Source organism: Parasteatoda tepidariorum, chromosome 6 (assembly GCF_043381705.1).
Source record: "Parasteatoda tepidariorum isolate YZ-2023 chromosome 6, CAS_Ptep_4.0, whole genome shotgun sequence".
NCBI classification, from domain to species: Eukaryota; Metazoa; Arthropoda; class Arachnida; order Araneae; family Theridiidae; genus Parasteatoda; species Parasteatoda tepidariorum.
Window position 1 is genome coordinate 35337699 of NC_092209.1, and position 24186 is coordinate 35361884.

Sequence of the window (24186 nt, forward strand, 5' to 3'; positions counted from 1 at the left end):
TTTTAAGAAGTTAAGCATTATTGTTTATTTTAAATATAAAAAAATTTAGTTGATAATATTTTAACTTTAACTTCTATTAGGATTTGAATGGCCCGTATGTTTTGGTTTTGAAATTCGCTATCAGAATTTCGGCAAGGTAAGCACGACGTATGAGTTTTATGAAATACCACTTTATTTCTTTAATGATATTTATCCTGAAACTTAAATTGGAATATATTAATTTTCTTTTTTTTTTATCATCATTTTTCTTTGCGTCCAGGAGAAATACTGTGATCTAGTGTGGATCTTTTATTTTTGTATTTCCTTGTACTTAATTGGTACCTGTTCGAATTTGTAGGTAAAATTTATTGTATAATATAAATTGTAATTGAAGCTTAATCTTTCAATTTTTCCGTACTTTAAATCTCTTTAATGCAGTTTACATAGTAACCGATGTTTTATGTTTATAATTTCAAACAATGTTTTTAAAAGCTCTGTTTCATCTTTGATATTCTGTTCATCTTCTTTTCTTTGTCTTCTTTAAGTTTTAGCTTATTAAATTAATAAGAAAGGAGCTGATTAATAAGAAAGAAATCTTTACAGTCTTATATTAATATTGGCACAGTGCATGCTGTTTATTCAATGCATGTTAATTTGATTTGTTTATGATTTCCATATCGGTGCCTGTTCACTGTTGCTACTATTATTAAGGCTGTATGAGATTTTATATTTGAAATTTTTTTAAAGATATTGTAATGTGTAATGGTTTCCTCAAACGCTGACTAAGTGTATACCTTGAAAAATTTCAGATTTTTGCAAAATATGACATTAAGTGGTAGTGAACTAAAGCAGAAATTTTTAAATCAAGGAAAAAGAACTCGTCTAGCATTTTACACATGATTCAAAAATTAGGCATAGTGAATCTTATTCACAAAATTTTAAAGATTTTTTACAATTTATGATCTATTTTAAAGGAAATAAAATTTGTTATCTGTCAAAATATTATACTAGTACAATTATAGTTTCAAAAGATTTTATTATGTCCAAAATACAGTACTAATATTCTGATGTAATAAAAAGATATTTTGTTTTTTAAATTGAAACAGATATGCTAAATATCATTTCTCAATTAATTTTAACGTGCTTCATTAAACTTTTCATAAAAAGTGTTACAGTCTTTAAAAGTTGGCAAGTATGCTAATTTTTATTAGAAATTTTTTGTTGTAACTATCAGACCATTTGCATTGGTAGCTGTGGACTTCGCATATTAAATTATTGCCATAACTACTTAACATTTTAAATTGTTACACTTAATGTATGCTTCAAAGTAATAAAATCTATTTGATATGTATTTTAGCATAATAACCATAGCTGAGTAGGTCTTACAAAAATTTGATTTTAGGTCCTTGAAAGTCCTTAAATTTATTATTTTATTTTTTTGAAAATTGAGTAGAAACCCCGTTTGAGAATGTAAAAGTTAAAACAATTAAATTCCGTGTTGGCACCAACTGATTGAAACTGTCTGATTGTTGTACATGAAATAATTGTTTTTTAAAAAAATATATAGTCTTTTGCTGGGAAATATCTGTGGAAATATCTAAAGTGTGGAGATCTTTAGAGTTATTTCTTTTTTTTTTCTATTTTTAAGTTTCACAAGTGCTACTGCCTGCTTGCTAGATCTTGGTAATGATTTAATTTCAAATATAAAAATTTTCCCACTTGATTTTATGAGCTTCAGAATTAAATATTGATCTAATCCTACAAAAAATTTCTTAATTAAATGTATTAATACTAAAGTGCAAAATTTTTCGAGTGAGTTTTCAAACTGCGAACAGAACTATCAGGGGTATGTCTAGGTTTTTCTGAGAGGTACCTATTTTGTGAAAATTTAGACATAATTTGTGAAAAATTAAAAATTATATTAAAAAATTAGCACAAAAACATAGTAAAAATATAGCTTTATTGTTTCTTAAGGATAAAAAAATAAAATTTTAAGAAAAAGTATTTTGTGAAACTACTGTTTTTCCTAATGTTGAATTTGTGAAACTACCGTTTTTCCTAAAATTGAATTTGTGAAGGTACCGCTAAACGGTAGTAAATTTGGCCTGGACAGACCCCTGACTATATAAACATTTTATTATACCATGATTTCTGCAGTAAGTGGTAGTTATTGTTAAGCACTTATCTAAAATAAACATAGTATATATTTTGTAAGTTTTTGTTTATTGTTTACTTCTCTAATTAAGATATGTTTATTTTGGCAAAATATTTATATTTTATTGCTTCAAGTTTTTGGATAATTTTACCGAATTAAATTCACATTGGAAATATTTTTAAATCTTATGCAATGATATAAATACACTTTGTAAAAAGACAGTATGAAACAGTTGATAAGTTTCTTTTTTTAATCCTAGGGTTTTATCTTCACACACTATTAATTTATTTAAATATTTTTTTGTTTAAATAATATATTAAATTTGTATTTTTCTGTTTACATTTTTTATTCTTTTGTTCATTTTATTATAAAATGCCTATAAAAAATATATAATATAATGTTGCATCCATTTTTTTTTTTTTACAGATGAATATCGAAAATTTATTAGCTTTAAAGAAGGAATGGGATCTTTTAACAAAGGAATATGGAGATTTAGAAGTCAGACTATTTTTATATTAAAGATCTATTTCTTCTTTTTGTACTATTAGAGTATTATAATTACACACTAATATTTTAGTTGCAATTGAATTATTATTATGTTGCAATAATTGAATTTCTTTGCCAATGCTTGAAGTTTGATTCACATAGAAAGTGCGCTGCTGACTATGAACATTTTTAAGCCTTACAATTTTTGATTCAACTCTTAAATCGAATAATTTACTCAATGCAGTCATCAATTTAAAAACTTACAAAACATTTTAATATGAGATTGTTTAATGTTTTGATTCATTTTAATAGTTTTAAAATCTATTGTAACAATGTTGTGATAATAAATTTCAATTATTTCAAAATGAACCCCAATCAACTGTTCTGGGGTTTCTCCTTATGACCTATACTCCATTGAGGCCATTAATAGAAAAAGTGATCAGAAGTAGTGACTGCATCAGATACCTTCCTTAATATACAGAAATAGAATTACATAGAGTAAGGTCAATAAATTTCCTTCTGTTACACCTAATAAAGGTAGGTTCATTGCATTCATTAAAGACAAACAAGTTATAAAATAAAATGAGGCCTACATTAATACATCCCTGGTTACAATCACTAATGCCCCACACTGTGTGGTGAGCAATTTGCATCACAGCCGAAGATGAGACTGCAGCCAGAACTACAGTAGCCAATTATTGACTTAGCTGCATCAGCAAGTGGGTATTTCTCCTCATAGGGGAGATAGGCAGAAACAATGACAAAGTCAGAAGCTGAAGCTTTGTCATAGAATTTTAACTTAACAGCAACTAAATCCCTGTGGAGAAAGTTGACTAAGTTAAGTGCATTTAGATTAGACCTAGCCAAGATGCAGGACCGGGGAGGGGGAATCACTATGGGTTTCATAAAAAATATCAAAATCCTTAGGGTTAAGGCCCAGAATTCTACCCTTATTTGTCCAGGGTTCTTGTATAAGAGCAATGTCTAAATTTCCATCATTCAGCCTTTTAGCCAAAAGACTAGAAGCAGCAATGCTATGATGGAGATTAATCTAGTCAACCTTGATTGATTCTTTTACCACAAAAGGTCCTAAGAAAATACTAGAATAGCAACCATCTTGGATTCTTCTGGAACCCCGAAGTCAGCCCTCACTATATCCTTTACGTCTTCAGGATCAACCTGGAAGATCCATCTACAGGTGCCAGGTCCTGTAGCAGGACCCTCATAGTCTTCAGCTCATGGTTGAGTCGCTGAAGGCGTCTGAGGTAGACTGGTCTGAATACCTCTCTTTGGTTTTGAAGGCAACCTTTACAGGCTTGGGCAACTCGCCAGCACTTAAAACATTAAGTGTGATGTCCCCCAAGGACTTCTGGAAATGGCACCTGATCCATTCCACTGTGCCATTGCCACACTAGAGAATCAAGGCCCTTCTCAGCAAATTGTTACTAAGAATCTCGGGCATCATTTCGCCAAATGGGATGGCGTCAGTTAGCTTCAAGATCCTCCTGAAAATTGCATCATATTCTCCCAAAGAGAGCTTGTCCGAAGGAAAATCCTTCTTGACAACAACAATTTTGATGGATCTGATGGTTTGTGCGTAGGAAACCCCAGATTGGAGGCCTCCAGTTGTGTCCCCCTCTCCAATTTGGTTATCCCCATAAAGAGAGACCGCCTCCCCAGATTGGGCTCTCATCCCAAGAACAACATCTTCTCTGGGTTTTTTGCAAACTTGGGCGACACTCAGGGGGAGGGCGTTGTGTCCGAAAGCCTAGGCATCTTATCTCCACCACTCCTCTCAGCGGCTTTCCACTTCTTTAATTTCCTTCTCTGGCTCTTGGATAGTCAAGCCGGGTCGGACATTTTAACTCGTGGCATTGTCTTTGGCCAAGGACAGAGACTAAATCAGATGTGGGACTTGTGCTTTTGAACCTCTCCACACCAGAATTACTAGCAATGAGCTGCGAAGCAGTGGTATTAGCACTGGGCTCACCCTAAGGCTTACCATGTGCTATTGGAGACTGGAGCATACTTTTCGATTAGGAACCTCTGCCCAATTCCTGAACGCACATTTTGGCTGCTTTCCATTTAGTTACCCTTTAAAGGATATCCAGAGGGCACCACATGGAGGCGGCAGGCATTACCCCTCTCTGTAAAGTCTTAGAAAGTGCTTAAAAGGTATCTTTAGTTTGAAATTTAAAATGGGATATAGTGAGTATAGTTTTTGGTTTTAATTATTATTTAAATTATTGGTGTAAAAATTACATCTTCATTTTTTTCCCCACATTTATATCGCTTGTGGAAAAAATTTCCTTTTAAATTTCCTCTTAAATTTTAGTTGCCTAATAGCCAAAAAAGTCAAAGTAAAAACTTCGTTTCAAGATATTATTGTAAATGAGATCTACTGTAAATGTTTTAAACAGTGAATTTTTTAATGAGATTTATTTGTAAGAGGAAAAAAACTGTCTGGCCATTAAATTACTTATAAAATGTGTTTCCATGTTTATTTTAAATTGCACAATTTGCTGTTTGAAAAAAGAAAAATTTAAAAACTATTTATTGTATTTATGATTCATGAGTTATTGATTTTAATAAATTCATTTTTATAAAGGTTCATGAAAAGCAATACGAAAAGGCTGTTGAAGATTTGGGTAAATGCCAAAATGCATGCAGCAAATCACTTGCTCACCAATGGTATCGTTTAAAACAGATTTCTGAAGAAATTAAAAAGTAAGACTAAATTTTATTGTCTTAAGAGAATTATTTGTATTGGTCTTGAGTGTACTGTATCAAATCATATGTCTTTTAAAATATTGTCCAAACTATTTCCAATTGACTGACATTGAAATAGTTTTATCTTTCTGCTTTTCATTTATCTTACATTAATATTATTTAATATGAAATAAAATGTTGTACAAATATTTCTTTTATCATTATTTATTATTCTTTCACATTTCTACTGAATTAAATGATTGTTGACTTGACCCAACATCATCAATAAAATATGAGACCCCTGCTATTGATATGTGGTTGTTATTTAATGCAACATATACACAGTATGGCAAAAGAGGGCCAAGCAATTTTTAATATAACTTTATTAAAAATAAATAAATTGAAAAAATATAATAATAAGAGAAGATTAGCTATTTTATAAATTTGATTGGTTTCAAAGTGGCAAAGGAGGAAATGCTTGTTGAAATTTTCAGCAACAGGCTGTAGGTCAGTGGGACAAATTCCTTTTCAGCAATGGGAAGCTCTTTACCGTCTAACAAGCTCATAACTCCTCAAATGATAGGATCTGGTCTGCAGGCGCTCCAAGCAACGCGGTAATGGTTGCTTGGAGCGCTTAGCATCGCTGCTAAGAACTATCTCTTTGAAACCAATTACTAATACTCTTTTAAATAATAATACTTTTATCTAATTTAAATGTTTGTAAATATTTTTTCACAGGTGTGGAGCAACTTCAAAAGAAGAAATTGATTTGATTGAATCTCTAAAACAAGAAATTGAGCTTCGTAAAGTTCAGCTTGATGACATTCAATCAAATTTGCCTAGAAGCAATGGGTATTGTTATTTACATATTTCCTTATATATCTATGTGTTGTCAAATAAACTTTATATCTTTGGAATTATGTTTTTAAATGTGCTATATTTTGTAAATTATATTTACTATAACTTAAGGAGAAAAGCTTTATCTATAAACGCTTTTTTTTTTCTGGAACTAACCAATCTATTCAGAATTTCTAAATTTGTTGTACTTTTTTTTGGAATAATTTTATAAAATCAAAAGCATATCAGTATTTAATAATGTTAAAATTATCTATATCTATAAATCTTTAATGTAATCTCAGAAAAAAGGTTGGATTTGTTTTTGTATGTAGTAACAGTAATTAAATAATTACATTTAAAAATAAAAATTTGACTTACCCATAAAATAAAAGTTGTATGCTACACCGCAATGGTCCAGAGAAATTCAGAATTGGTGTTGGAAAGCAATTCATTTAAACTATAACCAGTTAAAGTTCAAATGATTGCAGCTTGCATAATTGAGAAGATACCTGTATATGTGGGGCACATTTCTTATCACTTGCATCATTCTGAATCTTATATTTTAGGACAATACGATAAACATAAATGGAAAATTATTACCTACCTACCTATCCTTTTTGCACCAGCTGGCACATAAGGCCTCGAGTCTCTTTTTCTGGCACCCCTTTTCTGAGCCAGTACTCTTGCCTCTTCTCATCCATTAAGTTTTGCTTTGCACAGATCTTGGTGCATTTTATTTTTGCCAAGTGAGTGTTGGCTTCCCTCTTAAATGTTTTTTATCAGGTGGCAGAGTAAGTGCCATGCTATTCTGTTTTAGAAGAAGGATATGTCCCGTCCATCTTCTATTCAAAATGTCTTCCTTTTCCTTTATTAATAGGTCTTTATTTAAAACAGTGTTAGGTCAGAAAGTTTTTAAAATTATTCTTAAACATTTGTTCCGTAATGTTTCCAGTTTTTCTATCTCAGTTTTGCAGAGGTTCTAACATTTAGCACCATACAAAGTACAGAGCAAACATCAGCTTTAAAAGCATTTATTTTTATGGAGATTTTTATATTTGAAGTTCTCCAAAATTTTTGAAGGCTTCTGATACAGGTTCTAGCTTTTAGGATTCATTACTTTATATAATTGTTGCTGGGAAAATTATTACCCTTACCAATTTAAAATGTGCTTTTGTCTGTAAATTTAAGAAACAAAAAAAATAAATGTGTAAGTTTAAGTAGCAATTGCCAATTTTCCATGCCAAATTGTTAATCTGAAATACAACAATAAAGGAATTTGCATATTGTACTAAATTTTAATTTTTATTGCTTAAAGTGTGTCAGTTGGAACTGGGAAGCATTGGCTTAGTATTATTTGTATGTAAGATATGCCCTTTTTTTAAACTAATAAATTTTTTAAGAGAAGAGAAAGATAAATATATTATTTTAACATGGTAGGTTCATTAACTTTTAATATAATTAAAGGAATATCTATTTTAACTATGGTGTGTATTGCCTCAAGCAATAGATTAAGGCTTATAGTTTGCAGCTTGAGTATTCTTTGAAGGTCAGGAAGTATTGGTTAATGTACAAGCAGTAGAAAGTTGGCATGGATTTTAAAGCAACCTGAAAGGAACTGTGAAAGTAGTTCCAGGGTTTGTCAAGCAATCGAATCAGTATACCCCTATTTAGATATTATTTCCCCCCAAACTGAGCCATTTCTTAGCTGAAGTTGCTCTGCTGCAATAATAAACTTATAAAGGAATTAGAATATTCTACATTGTTTAAAATTTTGAATTGACTGCATCTAATTTGAAATTAATTTTTAATCTTTAACACTACAACTAATTCTTTGATATGCTAGTATATTAGGGGAAAGTCATACAAATTACAAAATAAATTGTTATAGTACTTTAAATTAAAAAAAACTCAACTACTTTATATTGCTGTGTAGAAGTTTTGAACTCCCAAAATTTTATGAAAGAAAGGGTGTCAACAGATACACCAGTAATAAAGTCGAACATTCCTTGATCGGGAAATATCGATGCATTATAAGCAATGAGGTACCTAGATGCGTATAACAATTTACCCCTTTAAAAAACTATTTTTTATATGTTACATGCAATTAATTTCTCTCATTTTCTTTATACAAAAGGTTTTTATAGAAACAATTCTTACGTTCAGAAAAAAACTTACTAATTAGATTAGCTGAAGTAATTTATGTAAGAAGACAATGTAACTCAATAAAAACTTTTAAAACTTATTATAAAGCTACAAATTTAAAGATTTCAGAATATCATTTATGTGAGGCTCATTAACGTTTGCAGTGTTGTCATACAGGTTTCCCTCAACAACGAATTCTACTTTATCTTCATCTGCTGAAACCCACAAAAAAAAATTTCTTAATCCAAAGAATTAGAAATTCTAAACTTTTTCAAATATTTTACTATAACACTGGAATCCACTTTTTGCCATGTGTCTAGTGTCATTTGAGGGATAACGTCTACTGGAATAATTGTTGACTTATATTCCCGACCTTCCAGAAATTTGTAACCGCATAATCAAAAATAGGGAAACGGCTTACACGCTGTTATGTGCAGTATTTTAAAATCATGTAATCAATTTGTTGCAAATGGGTCAAGTTCTTTGAAGTGGTTTTATTATATCAAAGTAATATCTTAGATAAGGAGTCCCTTTCTTAAACATAACAATTGAAAGAGAAAAAATTAGTACTAAGTTTAAGAAATTTTTTTAATCTAACTTAAACACTGAAGCTTCATATATTTAATAATTTGTTTCATGTAATAAATTTTTATATTTATTTGAGAATGATAAGTATTTTTTTAAGCTCAATTAGTATTTAAATTATATACATTATTTCTTAGTTCTTTTAAAAAAATTTCCATAACCTTTTGATTTAATGCAGTCTATAGTGAGATAATGATAGAAATATAATTTGACTAAAATTACAACAAAAATTTGAAAATATATTCATATGTGTTTATCATATAGATTTTTTAATATAAGCAATTTTAATTTTTTTTAGAAAACTAATGACTAGGATATAATTGTATAAATAAAATCTGCTTTATATAAACTTCATTAATAAATCAGAAATGAGATTTATGTACATTATTACATGTCTTTAAGCAATTAAAAAATTAAACAAAAGTAGATGAATTGTGTATCTTTCCTGTATTTTAAATACATATTATTTAAAGCAAAAAAACTTTTTTATAGGTTATACTTAAGAATTATCCTTGGGGGAGTGAATGTTACGATTGTAAATAAAGAAGACAGGTTTGTAATTTGCTTTTTGTAATTATTATTTTATTCATTTTTTTAGTTTTAATTGTCTTAATTTTGTTTTTAGCAAAAAATATAAAGAAGAGTATGAACGATTTAAAGTAACTGTGACAATAATTATCTTGATTTTATCAGCTCAAAGTATTTTGTTTTCTTACAGGTATGTTATAGCAATTTTTTATTTCTTAAACATATCAAACTATGTCATGTCAAGCATGCTAAACTATGATATTTTATATTTTAGAGCTCTGGATGCCATTTTACATTTCTTGTTGGTCTGGTACTATTGCACATTAACGATTAGAGAAAGTATATTGGTAGTAAATGGTTCCAGGTATAAGTGAAAAAATATTTAAAAATAATTGTAATTTTGCATATTTTAATTTTTTTATTTTATAACATTCTGAGCGTTAGTTCTGGCTTTTCTGAACTTTCAATCATAGGCTTCTTTGCAACAATAAACCGGTTTCTCCATGTTATTGAATGGGAAAATTACACGGCAGGAAACTTTCTGAACGATTTTGCCCATGGGCATCAATGTTTAAAGGGTTAATTGATCTGAAATGATTAATTAATTTATTGATATTTAATTAATTTATTGATATTCTGTGTATTAATATTAGGTGTCACAAAATAAACTGGAAAATTTGTTATAAAATAAAATGAAACAATCTTGCTTGAGTTGAAGAAATTTAAATTCAATGTAAAATTTTAAAAAGCTATAAAAACCTAAATTTATATGAATATTGAAAAATAGACAACATTCTTGAAATTGTTTTAGTTGAATATGAGGGAATTTATTCATCGAATTTATCCATAGGATGCGTAGCATTTTTAAAAAGTGCTTATTTTCAGTTTTTATAAGCCTTTAAAGGTGCTTTTTTTATTGGATGTTTTTAAAAAGTGCTTAATTATCCCTTTTCTAAAATGATAAATGTTTTCTTTAGCATGTCGATTTTTGTCACAAATTAGGCAAAAAGCGAGGTTTTTGACATGGTTCTATTCAATTTATTCATAATTCCTTCAACCACTATCTATTTCAGTTTACCATCAGTCCTTAGCGTCTAAAAACACCAATCATTTTACATGTTTTACATCATGATGAAATACTTGTGAGTTCACATCTGTGTATACTGAGCTGGATTCGGCAATAAGGGAAGAAATCATGCACTCTCATGTGCAACTCTGCTGCATTTTGCAAGAAATTCTCATTTTCGGCTACCAGAAATCAAACTAAAAAAATTTTTTATCCCTAACAGCAGAAGAAAGTTTTATTTCTCTTGTTAATTTCATCGTTGGAAAAGTGCCATCGTCTTTGTCACTGGCAAGCTAATGGCCTTCTCGCCATAATGGCACTCTTCTATTTATAGATTAGTTCCATAATCCTTCTACTTGACTTGGGTATCATTCATTATTTTCATATAACTTCCCAGAGCAGTAACGAACCACAAAGCTTCATTTTCTCAAAATTCCTTTTATTTATTTAACTTAATAAAGATGAAACTTCTTTCCTATTAATCCTAACAGCGATCGAGTACTTTGTCTTTGCTCTAAATCATTATTATACTGATCCAATTTGGCCTTGACACCATTTTCAGGCTTATTAACAAAGTAAAATCCTTTACCCAAATAAATTCCTTTCTCAAAAAGATAAACAACTTTGAAACAATCACACTTTTTCATCCTTCAAAAGTAATTGACTGCTCTTTATTTTAAAGACTGGGAATCTGTTGAATAGCACAATGGCCTCAGAAATAAATGAAATATCTATTTTTATTTTTTATGCATGCACAACTGAATTTAAAACCTAAGTATTTGCATTAATTTTTGTGGTAATTATCTATTTATTTTCAGAATAAAAGGCTGGTGGCGTGTTAACCATTTTATTACCTGTATTCAAGCTGGTGTTATTATTGTATGGTGAGAAAATAAATCTATTTATTGAAAAAATTTATAAATTTTTTTATAATGCTTTAATTTTTATACCTGTTATTTGAGAATGTGAAAATGATGTTTGTTCATGTTTCTTGGTTTAAATGAAAATTACAATTAGTTTCAAAACTTAATGAAATTTTAGAATTGCTACTGTTTTGGTAAGCACATTAAGCAACAAATTTTCTACTGTATTTTCAGGCTGTGTAAAATTTGTAATATGGGTTTCAATTTAACATGTGCGGTGTACATAAAGTTTCTGACTTTACACATGTTTTATCCAATAACATGAAAATTAAATATCATGAGCATGCTGACTTTGAAGAGTATGCCTGTCTCATTTTAATTGAGACAGAATCAACTTACACAAATGAACACTTAAGACACATGCAAAATTATTCAAACATGATTTTTATTGTTAAACATCACACAGTGTCAAAAGCCATGACGGACATCAGAAGGAAATATATAAGCATGATGATGTGTGGAATGTAGCAAACATCAACAAAAAGATAAAAGCATTCTCACTGAAGTATCAGTGACAGCTCTAACGCTCACGTAATTTACATTACAATTAGGTCGAAACCAACACACCTTAGCAGAAGTAAAGTATTATAATTACATCTGATTTAAAAATATATGCAAATCTCAAACCATGACATAAAAAAACACAGTTTGACGCAGCATTTGATATCCCCGCTCCCTAATGGCGTACCGTGCATTCAACCTAACAAGTGCATATAAAAAAACTCCAAATGTAAACAAAGCATAGGAATTTTGGCTAGTAGTGTTGGCTGGTCGGCACAATTGGCTTCCTCAATAGTTGGAACATCATCACAGAGTTCATAAAAAAAATTTGCTAATGTTATTTTTATATTGGACAACAAAAAACTTGAGTTACTTAAATTTCAATTAAAATATTTATTTTTCATTTCAGGCCTGATGGTGTTATGTATGATCAATTTCGCAAACAGTTTACTCTATACACTTGTTACACAAGTAAATATTTTTCCATAATTTGCCTATTTATATTGAACAATAATTTCTTTACTTTTTTTCATTTTCAGCATTTTGATTTTCAAAATTTCTGTATATTAGAGAATTTTTTAATATATGGGTCATTCTCACGAAAACTGTCATTTTTCAGTTCATAAAATCCCAAAAAAGTAAAGTGAATAAAAAGCTCTGAAACTTTTTATATTAATAGAAATATGTAATGACATTATAAAGAAAGTATATATCCTTTAAATTATACTTAATATTTAAATTAATTAATTTTTTATATAATTAATTTATAATTAATTAATTTATAATAATTAATAATTAATTAATTAATTTAAAAAATAAATTAACTAATTTAATAAATTAATTTATTATTTTTTTAATTCATTTTTCAAATTAATTAATAAATATTTAATTATTTTCAGTATTTAAAAAGTGAGGGAATGACACTAATAGTGAGGGAATGATATTTTATTTAAATAGATGTTTTTATCTAAGTTACATCTACCTAAAGTTTGAAAATGATAACATACTAAGTATATCTAATATTTATTATAATTTAGTCTTATATATTTAATAGTTTTTGCATGTTTGGGAAATAAAATTGACTGGCTCGATTGAACAAAAAAAATTTAATAATATACTCATCTTGAATCATTCCCTCACTTTAGCGTCATTCCCTCACTTTATACACTAGTGAGGGAATGACGAATTCAATAAAATTTAAAAATAACAGTTAGGCCTAATTAATTTCTGAAGTCAATCACATACAATTATATTCATACAAGAAAGCAACATATAATTATCCACTTTCTCGATGAAGTTGTATTTTATTTTACTCTAAAAAATGACATGAGGGAATGACAAATGTAAAAAATTTTACCTGGTTTGATTCATTCAAATTTATTCCACAGCAAAGCTTCTTTAAGTTGAAGATGGAAACATACTGCAATTTTGTTCTATGATGCCAGTTGTTAACTTCTGAAGTTTTTATTAAAATATTTTTATTCTAAGATGATTGCAGGTGATAAGAACATTGTTGTGAGGGAATGACGCGAAACACTGGGGACAAAGTTTAAAATAGTGCTGTGTTAATATTTTTATCAGAAATTAAATTTAAAATTTATTTTCTGAATTCTATATTTCAATATTCTCAAATAAAAAACACAAATTTGTAAAAAAAAAATTTTTATTTCAGAAACAATTTTTTTCTTTTTTTAAATCAGCAGTGGGGACAAGTGAGGGAATGACATATTGGTATATTTTTATTACCTAAAATTAATAAAAAATAAAAATTGATAATTTTATTTTTATTCTTTTGTTAGCTTGCATTCTGAAGGACACTTTCCCTGAAAATTTTTTTTCGTAAGTTGTAAAACAAACATAAAATATACTGGGGACATGAAAATGACTGTTTTTGTGAGAATGACCCATATATGTTAGTAATATTTATTATATTAGAATGACATATTTCAAGATTATGTTCTAGGGGCGAGTTGAGTGAAATGAGACATCACTAGCTGAAATATTTCGTATAAAATTTTATATCTGGCTGGAAAATATTTTAAATCTCAGATTAATATCTTGAAACATTTTAGCCTCGTTAAATATATATATTTGATAGTTAATATTAAAGTATTGGTTTTATAAACATATGGAAATAGCAAGAAAAATATTTCATTTCTTGTATGTTACATGCTTTTAAAAGTGGAAATGTATACATAATTTCAAAAATATCTGCTAATTCGAAAAAATTCTTCAAATCATTTAAAAAAAATGAATCTTAGCTAAATCCCAAGAGATTAAAAGTATCATTAGCTGCTTCTTTTTTTTTTTTTAGTGTTATAGTTATAACATGCATACCACATAAATTAATAGAAATCTGTCTTAAAATCATTCAAAGCTATAAGTGCCATAAATACTCCAACTGGTAAAAGAATCATAAATAATTGCAGATGTCTTATCTCTCCTTATTCTTCCCTATTTATGTTTTCAATTAATATGTTATGTAGGGTCGGGATAGCCTGCCTGGTAGGGCACTGAGCCCATGTCTAAGAGGGACGTGGGTTTGATCCCTGCCAACTGAAGATTCCCTGTGTAGTAAATGGTGACTGGTGCACGTTAAATCTGTCTAGTCACAAAGTCCTCCATGTTCCCATAACAAATTATACCTCTGGGGGTACTGATCCAGGAGTTTCCTTGTCTTCTGGATTGGTTCAAAATTACAAGGTGACGGAGTAGAACATTAGTAGTTGTAAACCCAAAAACTGGGTCGACTGTTCAGCGAGGATATAAAATAAAATATTATGTTATGTATGATATTATGATCGACATCAATAGTTTATTTTTTCTTTCAGGCTCAATATTAAGTCTATTACGAGTGTTTTTAATGTTTTTATTTCCTTAATTTTCTTAAATAAGAATCAGTTATGTTAAAATTAGTAGTGTTTTATAACTACAAAAATTGGAGAGAAAAAACATGTTTGTAGGTTGTAAATCAACCAACATCAATTTACTGGGGAATTGCTGTATAACAAGTGCATCTAAAAGTGAAAACTTAATTCAAAATTCCCATATACATTTGAAATAGGGTAAACTAACCAGTGAAGGAACACTTAAGCTTTGCTTGCCTTTTAAAAAATCATATTAATTTAAAAATTCGTAATTTTAGTTAAATGACAGTGTCAACATATTTGTTACTAATTGCAAATTATGTAAAAAAATTGTAGAGAACTTACATGATATTGTTTTAAAGTTTTGGAGGTTCAAATAACAAGTAGTAAAAAGACCAAGTGAAGGAACGGCTCTTACCAGTAGTAAATGAACACCCAGTAAAGGAACACTTAATTTTGGTTATTTTTTAATGCTCTTTATGAATTTATAAGCCATACAAATATTTAAAAACAAGCCTATTCTTGAAATTATAACATATAAATACTTGGAAAGTGTTAACTTTTTTTTTTTGCAATCATGAATTGAAAATTAAAGTGTCAACATATTAACACATACTGTTCATTAACTGGGAAATCTATGCTCAGTAAAGGAACATGCCTGTTCCTTCACTGATTAGAAGTTATTTTTCGTATTTTTAACATACTTTTGATGCCGAACATCACTAAAGGTACAAGAAAATTAAAGTTTATCTTTTATTTTCATTAACTTAAAAAAAAAACCCAGTAAAGGAACACTTGTTCCTTCACTACTGTAACTTCAATAACTATATTTTGAATTCTCTTTTTCACAATGAGAAAAATTAAAATTATTACATGCAATTAATTCCACTTCAAACATATAAATACAAACACTCACCTTATAATTTTTTCAGAGAAACAAGGTGTTTCAGAGATACTAACAAATTTAATTTTTTTTCCAGAGAAATCTATTCGACCAGGTAGTCCAAAACATAGCTAGATGACTTTCTGTTGTTTGGCAGTAAGCTATTGTTACCTATCAATCTAAAGAAAAACTTTCAAATTCTTATTTTTAATCAATATATATGAAATGTTCATACACTGGGTAGTGTTCCTTCACTGGTTGGTTTACCCTACATTGTATTTAAAATATCAGAATTTAAAAATCCATTCAAAAGTGGCAAAAACCAATATATAACAGCAGAAAGATGATCTGAAAACAACATATGTTTACAAGGGAATAATTTAGAATTGACTATTTTTTTTAAAAATACATTTGGTGAGTAATCATTAGCATGCAATAGAGAATTCTTTTATCCAAAGGACAAGCGAAGCCTCCTGCTAATCTCATCTAAAATAAACACTGCATTAACCATATAATAATTAGTTATATTGATGTTTGTATTTATTGGGGATGGTAAATGTTTCTATCAAGATAGGAATTTTATTTAGTTTTTTCAAGTATCATTGTCATATTTCTTTAATCTGATTATTTGAAATGTATATTTAACTGTGATTTAAGCCTTTTTTTAGATTTTATTTTTGCGGGTTACCAATCTAGTAAATTATTTCAGTTATTAGGTAATTCTTTGTTGAATTCCCGTTACATTCTTTCAGTTTAATATTGCCTTTTTTTTGTGGTCTGACAAATAAGATATGAAATGTAAATTTATATGCTCAAATCTGCTCAAAAAACAAAATTTATTTGCTCCAAAACATATTTTTTTTGCTTCAAAATAGTTACACTGATGTTCCATCCTTGTTGATAAATCATGACAAGTATATTTAGAAGGTTTGGTTCTAAACATATGATTTTTTTAAAATGATTATTTGAAGATTTGATAAACTAGAAAATACAGAATGATCCTGAAGGAAATTAAAAGTTAACTAATATTTACGCAAGTGTTACTTCTTAGAAGCATACACAAATAGCATCAATTTCATCAATCAATCACCTATTGTCACTATTGTTTTTACTGTTAAAAAGCTTTTTAACATTCATATTAAATTGAAAAGAAGAAAAATTTTTCCCTTGTAGGTATTCTTCAATTTCTACAGTTCAATTACCAGCAAGGCTGCTTGTACAGACTGAGAGCACTTGGGGAACGTCATAAAATGGACATTACCATTGGTAAATATTTGTACATTTCTGTACAAATTGCAATTAGATACTTGCTAGCGACATCACACTCGGGTCAGCCAATCGGGTTCAACACACACACATGACTTCGCTTGCAGGTGTCCAATTAAAACTGATCCGAAAATTAATTCAATTCAGCATTAATGATAATGAACTCAAGCAGTAAAGCTGTAACTTCAAGCCATACACAACCACATGATTAGACCTAACCATTTAATTAGTTGTAGGTGCGCAATTGAGTCACTTGACTTGATGTTTGCTAGCCACATGTAGATTAATTATGACAAGAGGAAAGTTTGAAAATGCATCTTCTCTCATCAATTGAGAATTCAATCAGTTTGGAAATTAACTTCGCAGGACAAACAGCATCTCTTAGAATCTGATTTGCATACATAATGGAATTTTATAATTAATTTAACGTTTAATGTTTTTATATAAGTGTTTTGTTTAGTTTTCTTGCATGTAATTGTGTTGTCAATTAAAGGATAATTTTGTAAAATAGAACAACCAATCTGAATGTTGAATAATTACTTCAGATGCTATATTTTCTCACATGGTTGCTAAATTAAAAAGAAATTTTCTTTCTTCACTGTAGAATGTTACTTTGTGGGATGGATAATATTTTTTGGTTTATATAAAAAAAATTTATAAATGCTTAATAAAATTTTCTTTTTAAATTAAATAAATACAAAATAAAATATGTAATTTATTGCTTCCCTCTTTTTTATTGTTTCTGATACAATCAACTTAAGATTTTTTTTATATTTTATTTCGATTATTTACATATCTTTTTGAGCTTTTAAAACTGTTCAATATGTTCTATGATAATATTTTTATAGTACTTTTAACTAAGAAAGTAAACAACATCAAACTTGTTCCGCTACTGTAAGGAAGTAATCGGAGTTTTCCTGTTACATCCTGCATGAAATATAGTTATGCTGTTATTTTTAGAACAAAATTATAAAATTACGGTTATTACATTTATATATTTAATAAATATTGTACGGAAATTTGTGATCTATCCTCTTTTAGAAGGATTTCATTCCTGGATGTGGCGTGGGCTTACTTTCCTTCTACCATTCCTATACTTTGGCTATGTAAGTGAAGTATCAAAGAACTATTGTTATATTCTGTTTTTCTTATATTAAAAAATATATTTTATAAAAAATGATGGATTGGAACCATAAATTTTTTTATCAATGTTGTAAAACTTTTAGAGTAATTATTACTCAGTTGTATGTGTACAGTGCGCAAAAAAATAAACGGGCCACCCTTAATAACTTTTGATCTAATGATCGGATCTTCACGATCTAAAACTCAATCCTTATGGTTCGAGGGGATGATCTCAAATATGCTAAACAATAAGTACAGACGATTTTTTAAGTTACAAAATCAGACACAAAAAGGTACTTTCTCTGAATAAACATATCATTTAGACGCATTCGGAATTCTGATCACCCAAATCTAGGGGGCAACCTCAATCTGGGATATATGGTTCCAATAGTTTGGTCAGGAGAGCAGTCCAAAGTTTGGACCCCTTAATGTTAATTTAACTTAACTTATAACTTCAATTTAATTTAACTTTTTAAGTTAATTGAAAAAATTTTGCCCACAATTATATCCTTAGCAACTCATTTGTCCGAAGAAAATTCCATTTGAAAAGTGAATATATAATAATAGTCAAAAAAATTTTGAATTGTAAGTTATAAAATTTTTTGCATCTTTTTAAATAATATAATTTTACATTGCAAAATACAAAACTTGAGCAAAATCAGTTGAATAGTTCCTGAGAAATCAAATTTTAATTGTCTGACTTTTTTGGAATTCAATTTCTCAGAAACTATTCAACCGATTTTGCTCAAATTTTGTATTTTGCCATGTAAAATTATGTTTTTTAAAATGATTCAAGTATTTGTCTTCCTTGCAATTAAATTTTTACAAGGAATTATCTTTGGATAAATAAATTTTATAATTGTGTGCAAAAATTTTCAAAAATCAAAAAGTTCTTGAGAACTAATGAAATACGCAAGAAGTAAAATTAACATTAAGGGGTCCAAACTTTGGCACATTCTCCTGACCAAATTATTGAGACCATAATTTCCAGATTGCGACTACCCCTATATTTTGGGTGGTTGAAATTTGAATCCATTAAACAAAAAGTATGTTTATTCAGAGAAAGTACAAATTTGTGTCTGATTTTGTAACTTAAAATGTCATCTGCCCTTATTAATGAGTATATTTGAGGTAACCTCCTCGATTAATTAAAATTGAGTCCCAGAATGTGAAGATCCGATCATTAGATCAAAAGTTATTCAGGGTGGTCCATTTTTTTTGCTCACTGTACATGTGTATATGTATATGGACACACATACATAACCTATTAGTTTTTAAAAAAAAATAAATTTAGATTTTGCAATCAAAATTTAATAATAAAATGAATGATTAATATTTTTTTAACTTATATTTTTGCAATTTATCAATGGTGTCCCATTAATTTACATCAGAAATTTAATAAAAATGTGCCTTGAGCATGAAATATGGATATAATTAATTAAGCTTCATGAAATGCTAATTAATATTAAATAATGGTGGCCTTAATATAAAACTCAAAATATTTCATATACATTGTCTGCAAAATATCCAGCTGTTATAAGTGTCTTTCCTTTTTGTTATTTATTAATTCTATGATTGTTATTTTGGATTGAAAGAAAACTTAAAAAAGAATGTATGGATTTTATTTTGATTGACTTATTAAGAAGACAATTTATAAGGGTTTTTTATAGGAAATTTATCATTAAAAATTATAATACAAATAAATTTTACGAAATATTTCTTCACGTGTTTACTCATTTTTAAATTTGATACTTCATTTTGTTCAGTTTTAAGGTGTGATCTTATTCAGTTGATAAACTTAGCAAAACCTTTAGATAGACTTTTTATTATGAAAATCATAACTATCATAAAAGAACTGTCTTAGTAGACAATGATATTAATAAAACCTTAAAAAGAAATGGTTGAAGAATCTCTCATAATTTATTTGTAGATAAAAAGTTACCCTGTTTTAAATTATTTAATAATTCTCATTTTTATAAATGTTTTTTGATATTATTGATAAACAAAAATTATATTTCAGATTTTCCAGTTGTATAACGCTTATACTTTATTCAATTTAAGTAAAGATGAACAGTGTGTGGAGTGGCAAGTAAGTTTTTTCAATATTTAAATGTTAATTTTGTTTTGTACGCAATGTCATTAATTTAAATTGTTAGCATCAAAATTCAATGATTCCTTTTTCAAGTGTAGTAAAATATGTGCTGATATCTTGAAAAATGAATTTGTTTTAGTTGCATTTATATGTTCAAAGCCTTTAATTTTTCTGTAATTGGTGTAACTTAAATTGACAATTTATATGTATAAAGTTCAATTTTGTACTGCTCAAATCACTTGAAATAAAACTTTATATGCTTAACTACATTATGTTTTAAAAAATTTATTGCTTAATGTGGAATAAATGTATAATTGGGCTCAAATTGTGGAGCCTTTAACCTTCTTCGCTAATAACAAGCTGTTAAAGAAGTGCTTTATTCGATAAATATTCTAGCCTCACACTGATATCTATATTAATTCCGGTTTCAATAACTGCATGTCGCTAGACGTAGCCACTGCATGCGGTAAGGTTAATATTCTGATCTGATTAGTAATAATTTATGCATATTTAGATGCCAAAAACTGCTATATTCAAACTTTTATGTTTTCTATAACCTTTCGGCCACTCTTAGCTTTGTATATTATCTTTGTAATTTGACTGGCAAAAATGATGTAAGCTATTAATATTTTGTGGGAATAATTACAAATAAAATAAACTTCTTAATATATAATATGCCATAAAAAACCTGCCATTTATCACATGTCTTTCATACAATTCTTGTATTTTTTAAATATCTTGCATCCTCATTCAAGATGGCATAAATCTAAAAATGCAATTAAATTGTTTTTACTACTAATACAAAATAATTATTTATTTTTATTATTTGATTATTCTAAGCAGCAATATTATTGCTATCAGGAAATTATTGTTTGACAGTGATAAATATTAATTGCGATAATATCCTGAGTATTACTGGTGATAATAAGTATCAAGATTATATCGTGATCATTATTTTTTAACAGTAAGTGTTTAATGCATTAATATTATGATTGATTACTTTCATTTGAGTAACATATTGCCCCATGTATAATAATTAGAATAATATTGATAAAATGACGTATTAAATAACTAAAATTCTGATATCGCACAGCACTAGCTATAACATTGCAGCATTTTACACAATTAAATAAAATTGCAATAGCTTCATTGGGATGAAAGTGTTAACTACTAAAGTTTTTTCTATAAGCAAACTTGTTTATGTTCCATATATATCAAAAAGAGTTAGTCCACTATTGCACTCAATTATTAGGTATAATTCAATGATTACACAGTTAACAATTTTTCTTTGCTTTCTATCGCACCAAATTTTTAACATATTACTGATTTCAAATTTGGAAGTTGTTTCTCTCTCCAGTCTACAGTTTGTTTTTCTAAAAAAAGACTTTTTTTTTCTTTTACAAAATGCACAATTTTTAAAACAGTATGTATCACAGGAGATTGCTTAAATGTTGCGAAACATTTCTAGAGGAGTTTCGGCACATTATCAGGATTCAAATTACATCCAAGGAACCCATGCCCGAAAATGTCATACATTGCTAAGGGTTATGAATTGTTTCTTCGTTTTCAAGCTTCTGAACAGGTTATAAATGTTATTGTACGCAGCTAGGAGTTGTGTACAATGACATTTATTGGCGTGAGTTTCTATGCGATTTTATTCCTAGTGATGTTCCTTATCTCTTATAGAAGTTTGTCATAACATTTGCGCAACCTCTGTAACATATGACGCTTTTAAACGTGTACTAAAAGTATCATTTGTACAAAAGTTTGATAAGACCCATTCTTACTTACTCTGCTGAGACTTGGACAATGACAGAAAAAGTAAAGCACATTATTTCTGTGTTTGAAAGAAAAATTTTAAGAAGCATATTTGGTGACCTTAAATGTAACAATATCTGGAGAAGAAGAACTAACTCCGAACTTTACATACTATTTAAAGAACCTGACGTAGTCAAATATATTACAATTCAGAGAATCAAATGGGCGGGACACCTATCAAGAATGGATAATAACCGCATTACAAAAAAGATCTTCTCTGCCAGACAGTTAGGCACTCGAAAAAGAGGAAGACCTAGACTTAGATGGCTCGACTGCCTCGAAAGTGATTTAAATATTCTAAAAGTCACAAAGTGGATGTCTATGGCCAAGTGTAGAAGAGCCTGGAGTTCAACTCTGCGGAAGGCAAGGGCCCATCCTGGGCTGTCAAGCCAATGAAGAAGAAAAGTATCATTTGAAAAAAATCTGTAGCTTTAGGAGCAAAACTAATTTGAGACTTTAAATCTCCACACTTGATTTCAGCAAGATCAAACATTAGTATCAAATATGTATAAAAGTACTACAAAAAATTTGTTCCCTAGTGTTAAGTATGATTATCTGAAACAAATGTTCCACTATTTTAATTATTGGTTGATATTTCTCTTACTCATTTTTATCTTTTAGGTTTTTGTTTCAGCAGTTATATTCTTTATGCTATTTGTTGGCAATACACTAACTACCTCCAGAGTTCTTCACCAGAAGTTAACAGAAAAAATAATCAACTCTTTAAATACTGTTGGAGAAAAAGAAACTACTAAAAAATCGAACTGATTTATAAATGGAATGAACATTCCATGGCAAAAACATATCTTTTATCTATAGTGATATGTAAATAACAATTTTTGTTTTAGATCTGATGTATTTTTAAATTATTGTCTTATGTAAATGTAATGGATTTAGCGCATAAAAATAAGGTTGTATACCACCAATGCATTTATTTTTATATAATTTTATTCTTGCAAAATATTTATATTCTAAAAAACGAGCTGAAACTGGTGTTTTGCAATTGTAAATTTGTACAAAAAAAAAATTTTTTCTCATTCAAAAAGAAATAAAGTTGATAAAAAATAAAAATATGAGCTGCAACTGGTGTTTTGCAAAGGTAAATTTGTACAAATGAAAAAAAATTCACGTTCTAAAAGAAATAAAGTTGATAAAAAATCATTTTGGAATTGTTGAATTATAATTTATCTTAAATTATAAATATGCTATAGAAATTTTTCTTTTATATATTTAAAAACAGAATAGCATTATTTGTAAGTGCCATCTTTACTCATTATTGAAAAATCTAAATTTATTGAAATTGTGTTGCGTATAGTTGTGATTCCATGCATTAAATATTGTTTCAAAATATAAATATTCGTTTTAAATGGTTATTTTATCCTATTTAAAAAGAGTGAGCATTATTTTTAAATACTGTATCAATAAATAAAAATCTACATTTAATGTAGTTGTATATATTATTTTTTTAACTGACCATTGAAATATTTAATAAATTGTACTTAAAAGTAATATTCATTTTATATATTTAAAAAGAATAAATATTTTGCAATTGGAAAAGACAATGCTTAATGGACTCTTTGTTTTCTGTTCTAAATCTTTTACACTACAAATTATTCTGAAACTCATGGACACTCTTTAAATGCAGAAAAGGAGTATTTTTGTAAATGAATTAAATCTTAAATAAATGCCTGATTAAAAGCTTCATTCTCTTGAAAAATATACAATCTTATATCTTTAAATATGTTGTATCAAAGCTTGTATTTTTTCATTACTATTGTGATTTTTAAATTGCAAATTGTTAAAAATTCTTTACTTTTATCTGAAAAAAGTAATTAACATATTGATGTTTGTTAACAATATTTTCCCCGTATTTATTTCTAAATCTTTTTTTAAAAAAATATTGAAAAATTTTATACTCATGATTATGGTATTCACAATAATTCCATAAAATAAAAAGTATTCAAACAAATTTAACGTGTCTTATAAGGCAATCTAAATAATTTTATTTTACGTAGACTAATAATCACAGTTTTTTATAAATCTAATTTCTTTTGTGTAATGAACTCTTAAACCAATGATAATGAATTATGTTTGTAACGCAGCTAGTGTTTTCTTGCCATATAAACCAAAAAAACATCCTTTATGTTGCCAATATTGTTAAAAGGTTAAATTAATAGTATTCTCAAATGTAATTAAAAGAATGCTATTCATTTACTTTATTATGGAT

General features: G+C 28.2%; 1 protein-coding gene across 8 annotated transcripts; it reads left to right on the forward strand.

The window, feature by feature from the left end:
• The first annotated feature begins 38 nt into the window (after positions 1-38).
• Positions 39-23663, forward strand: LOC107441284 (ion channel TACAN). 8 transcript variants are annotated; one of them, XM_016054487.3, is made up of 13 exons: positions 39-136; positions 2561-2632; positions 5229-5347; positions 6068-6181; positions 9386-9445; positions 9519-9611; positions 9696-9785; positions 11306-11371; positions 12321-12382; positions 16835-16927; positions 17969-18033; positions 20070-20138; positions 22581-23663. In XM_016054487.3, exons 2-13 carry the CDS (start codon positions 2561-2563, stop codon positions 22725-22727), a joined length of 1050 nt encoding a protein of 349 aa, XP_015909973.1. In that variant the 5' UTR covers positions 39-136; the 3' UTR covers positions 22728-23663. The 8 variants fall into 8 exon arrangements, with proteins under 8 accessions (XP_015909973.1, XP_042900354.1, XP_071038328.1 ...); XM_071182224.1 differs by having other exon boundaries at positions 122-147; positions 22581-23402; XM_071182226.1 differs by lacking the exon at positions 39-136 and adding an exon at positions 139-333 and having other exon boundaries at positions 22581-23402.
• The last annotated feature ends 523 nt before the right edge of the window (positions 23664-24186 follow it).

Bases quoted from the DNA above. Each gene is read 5' to 3' on its own strand.
- LOC107441284 (XM_043044420.2), top strand. From the start codon at position 2,561: ATGAATATCGAAAATTTATTAGCTTTAAAGAAGGAATGGGATCTTTTA. The intron at 9,786-11,305 runs GTATAAGTGAAA...ATTTATTTTCAG, and splicing joins TTGGTAGTAAATGGTTCCAG to AATAAAAGGCTGGTGGCGTG. The intron at 20,139-22,580 runs GTAAGTTTTTTC...TTTATCTTTTAG, and splicing joins AACAGTGTGTGGAGTGGCAA to GTTTTTGTTTCAGCAGTTAT.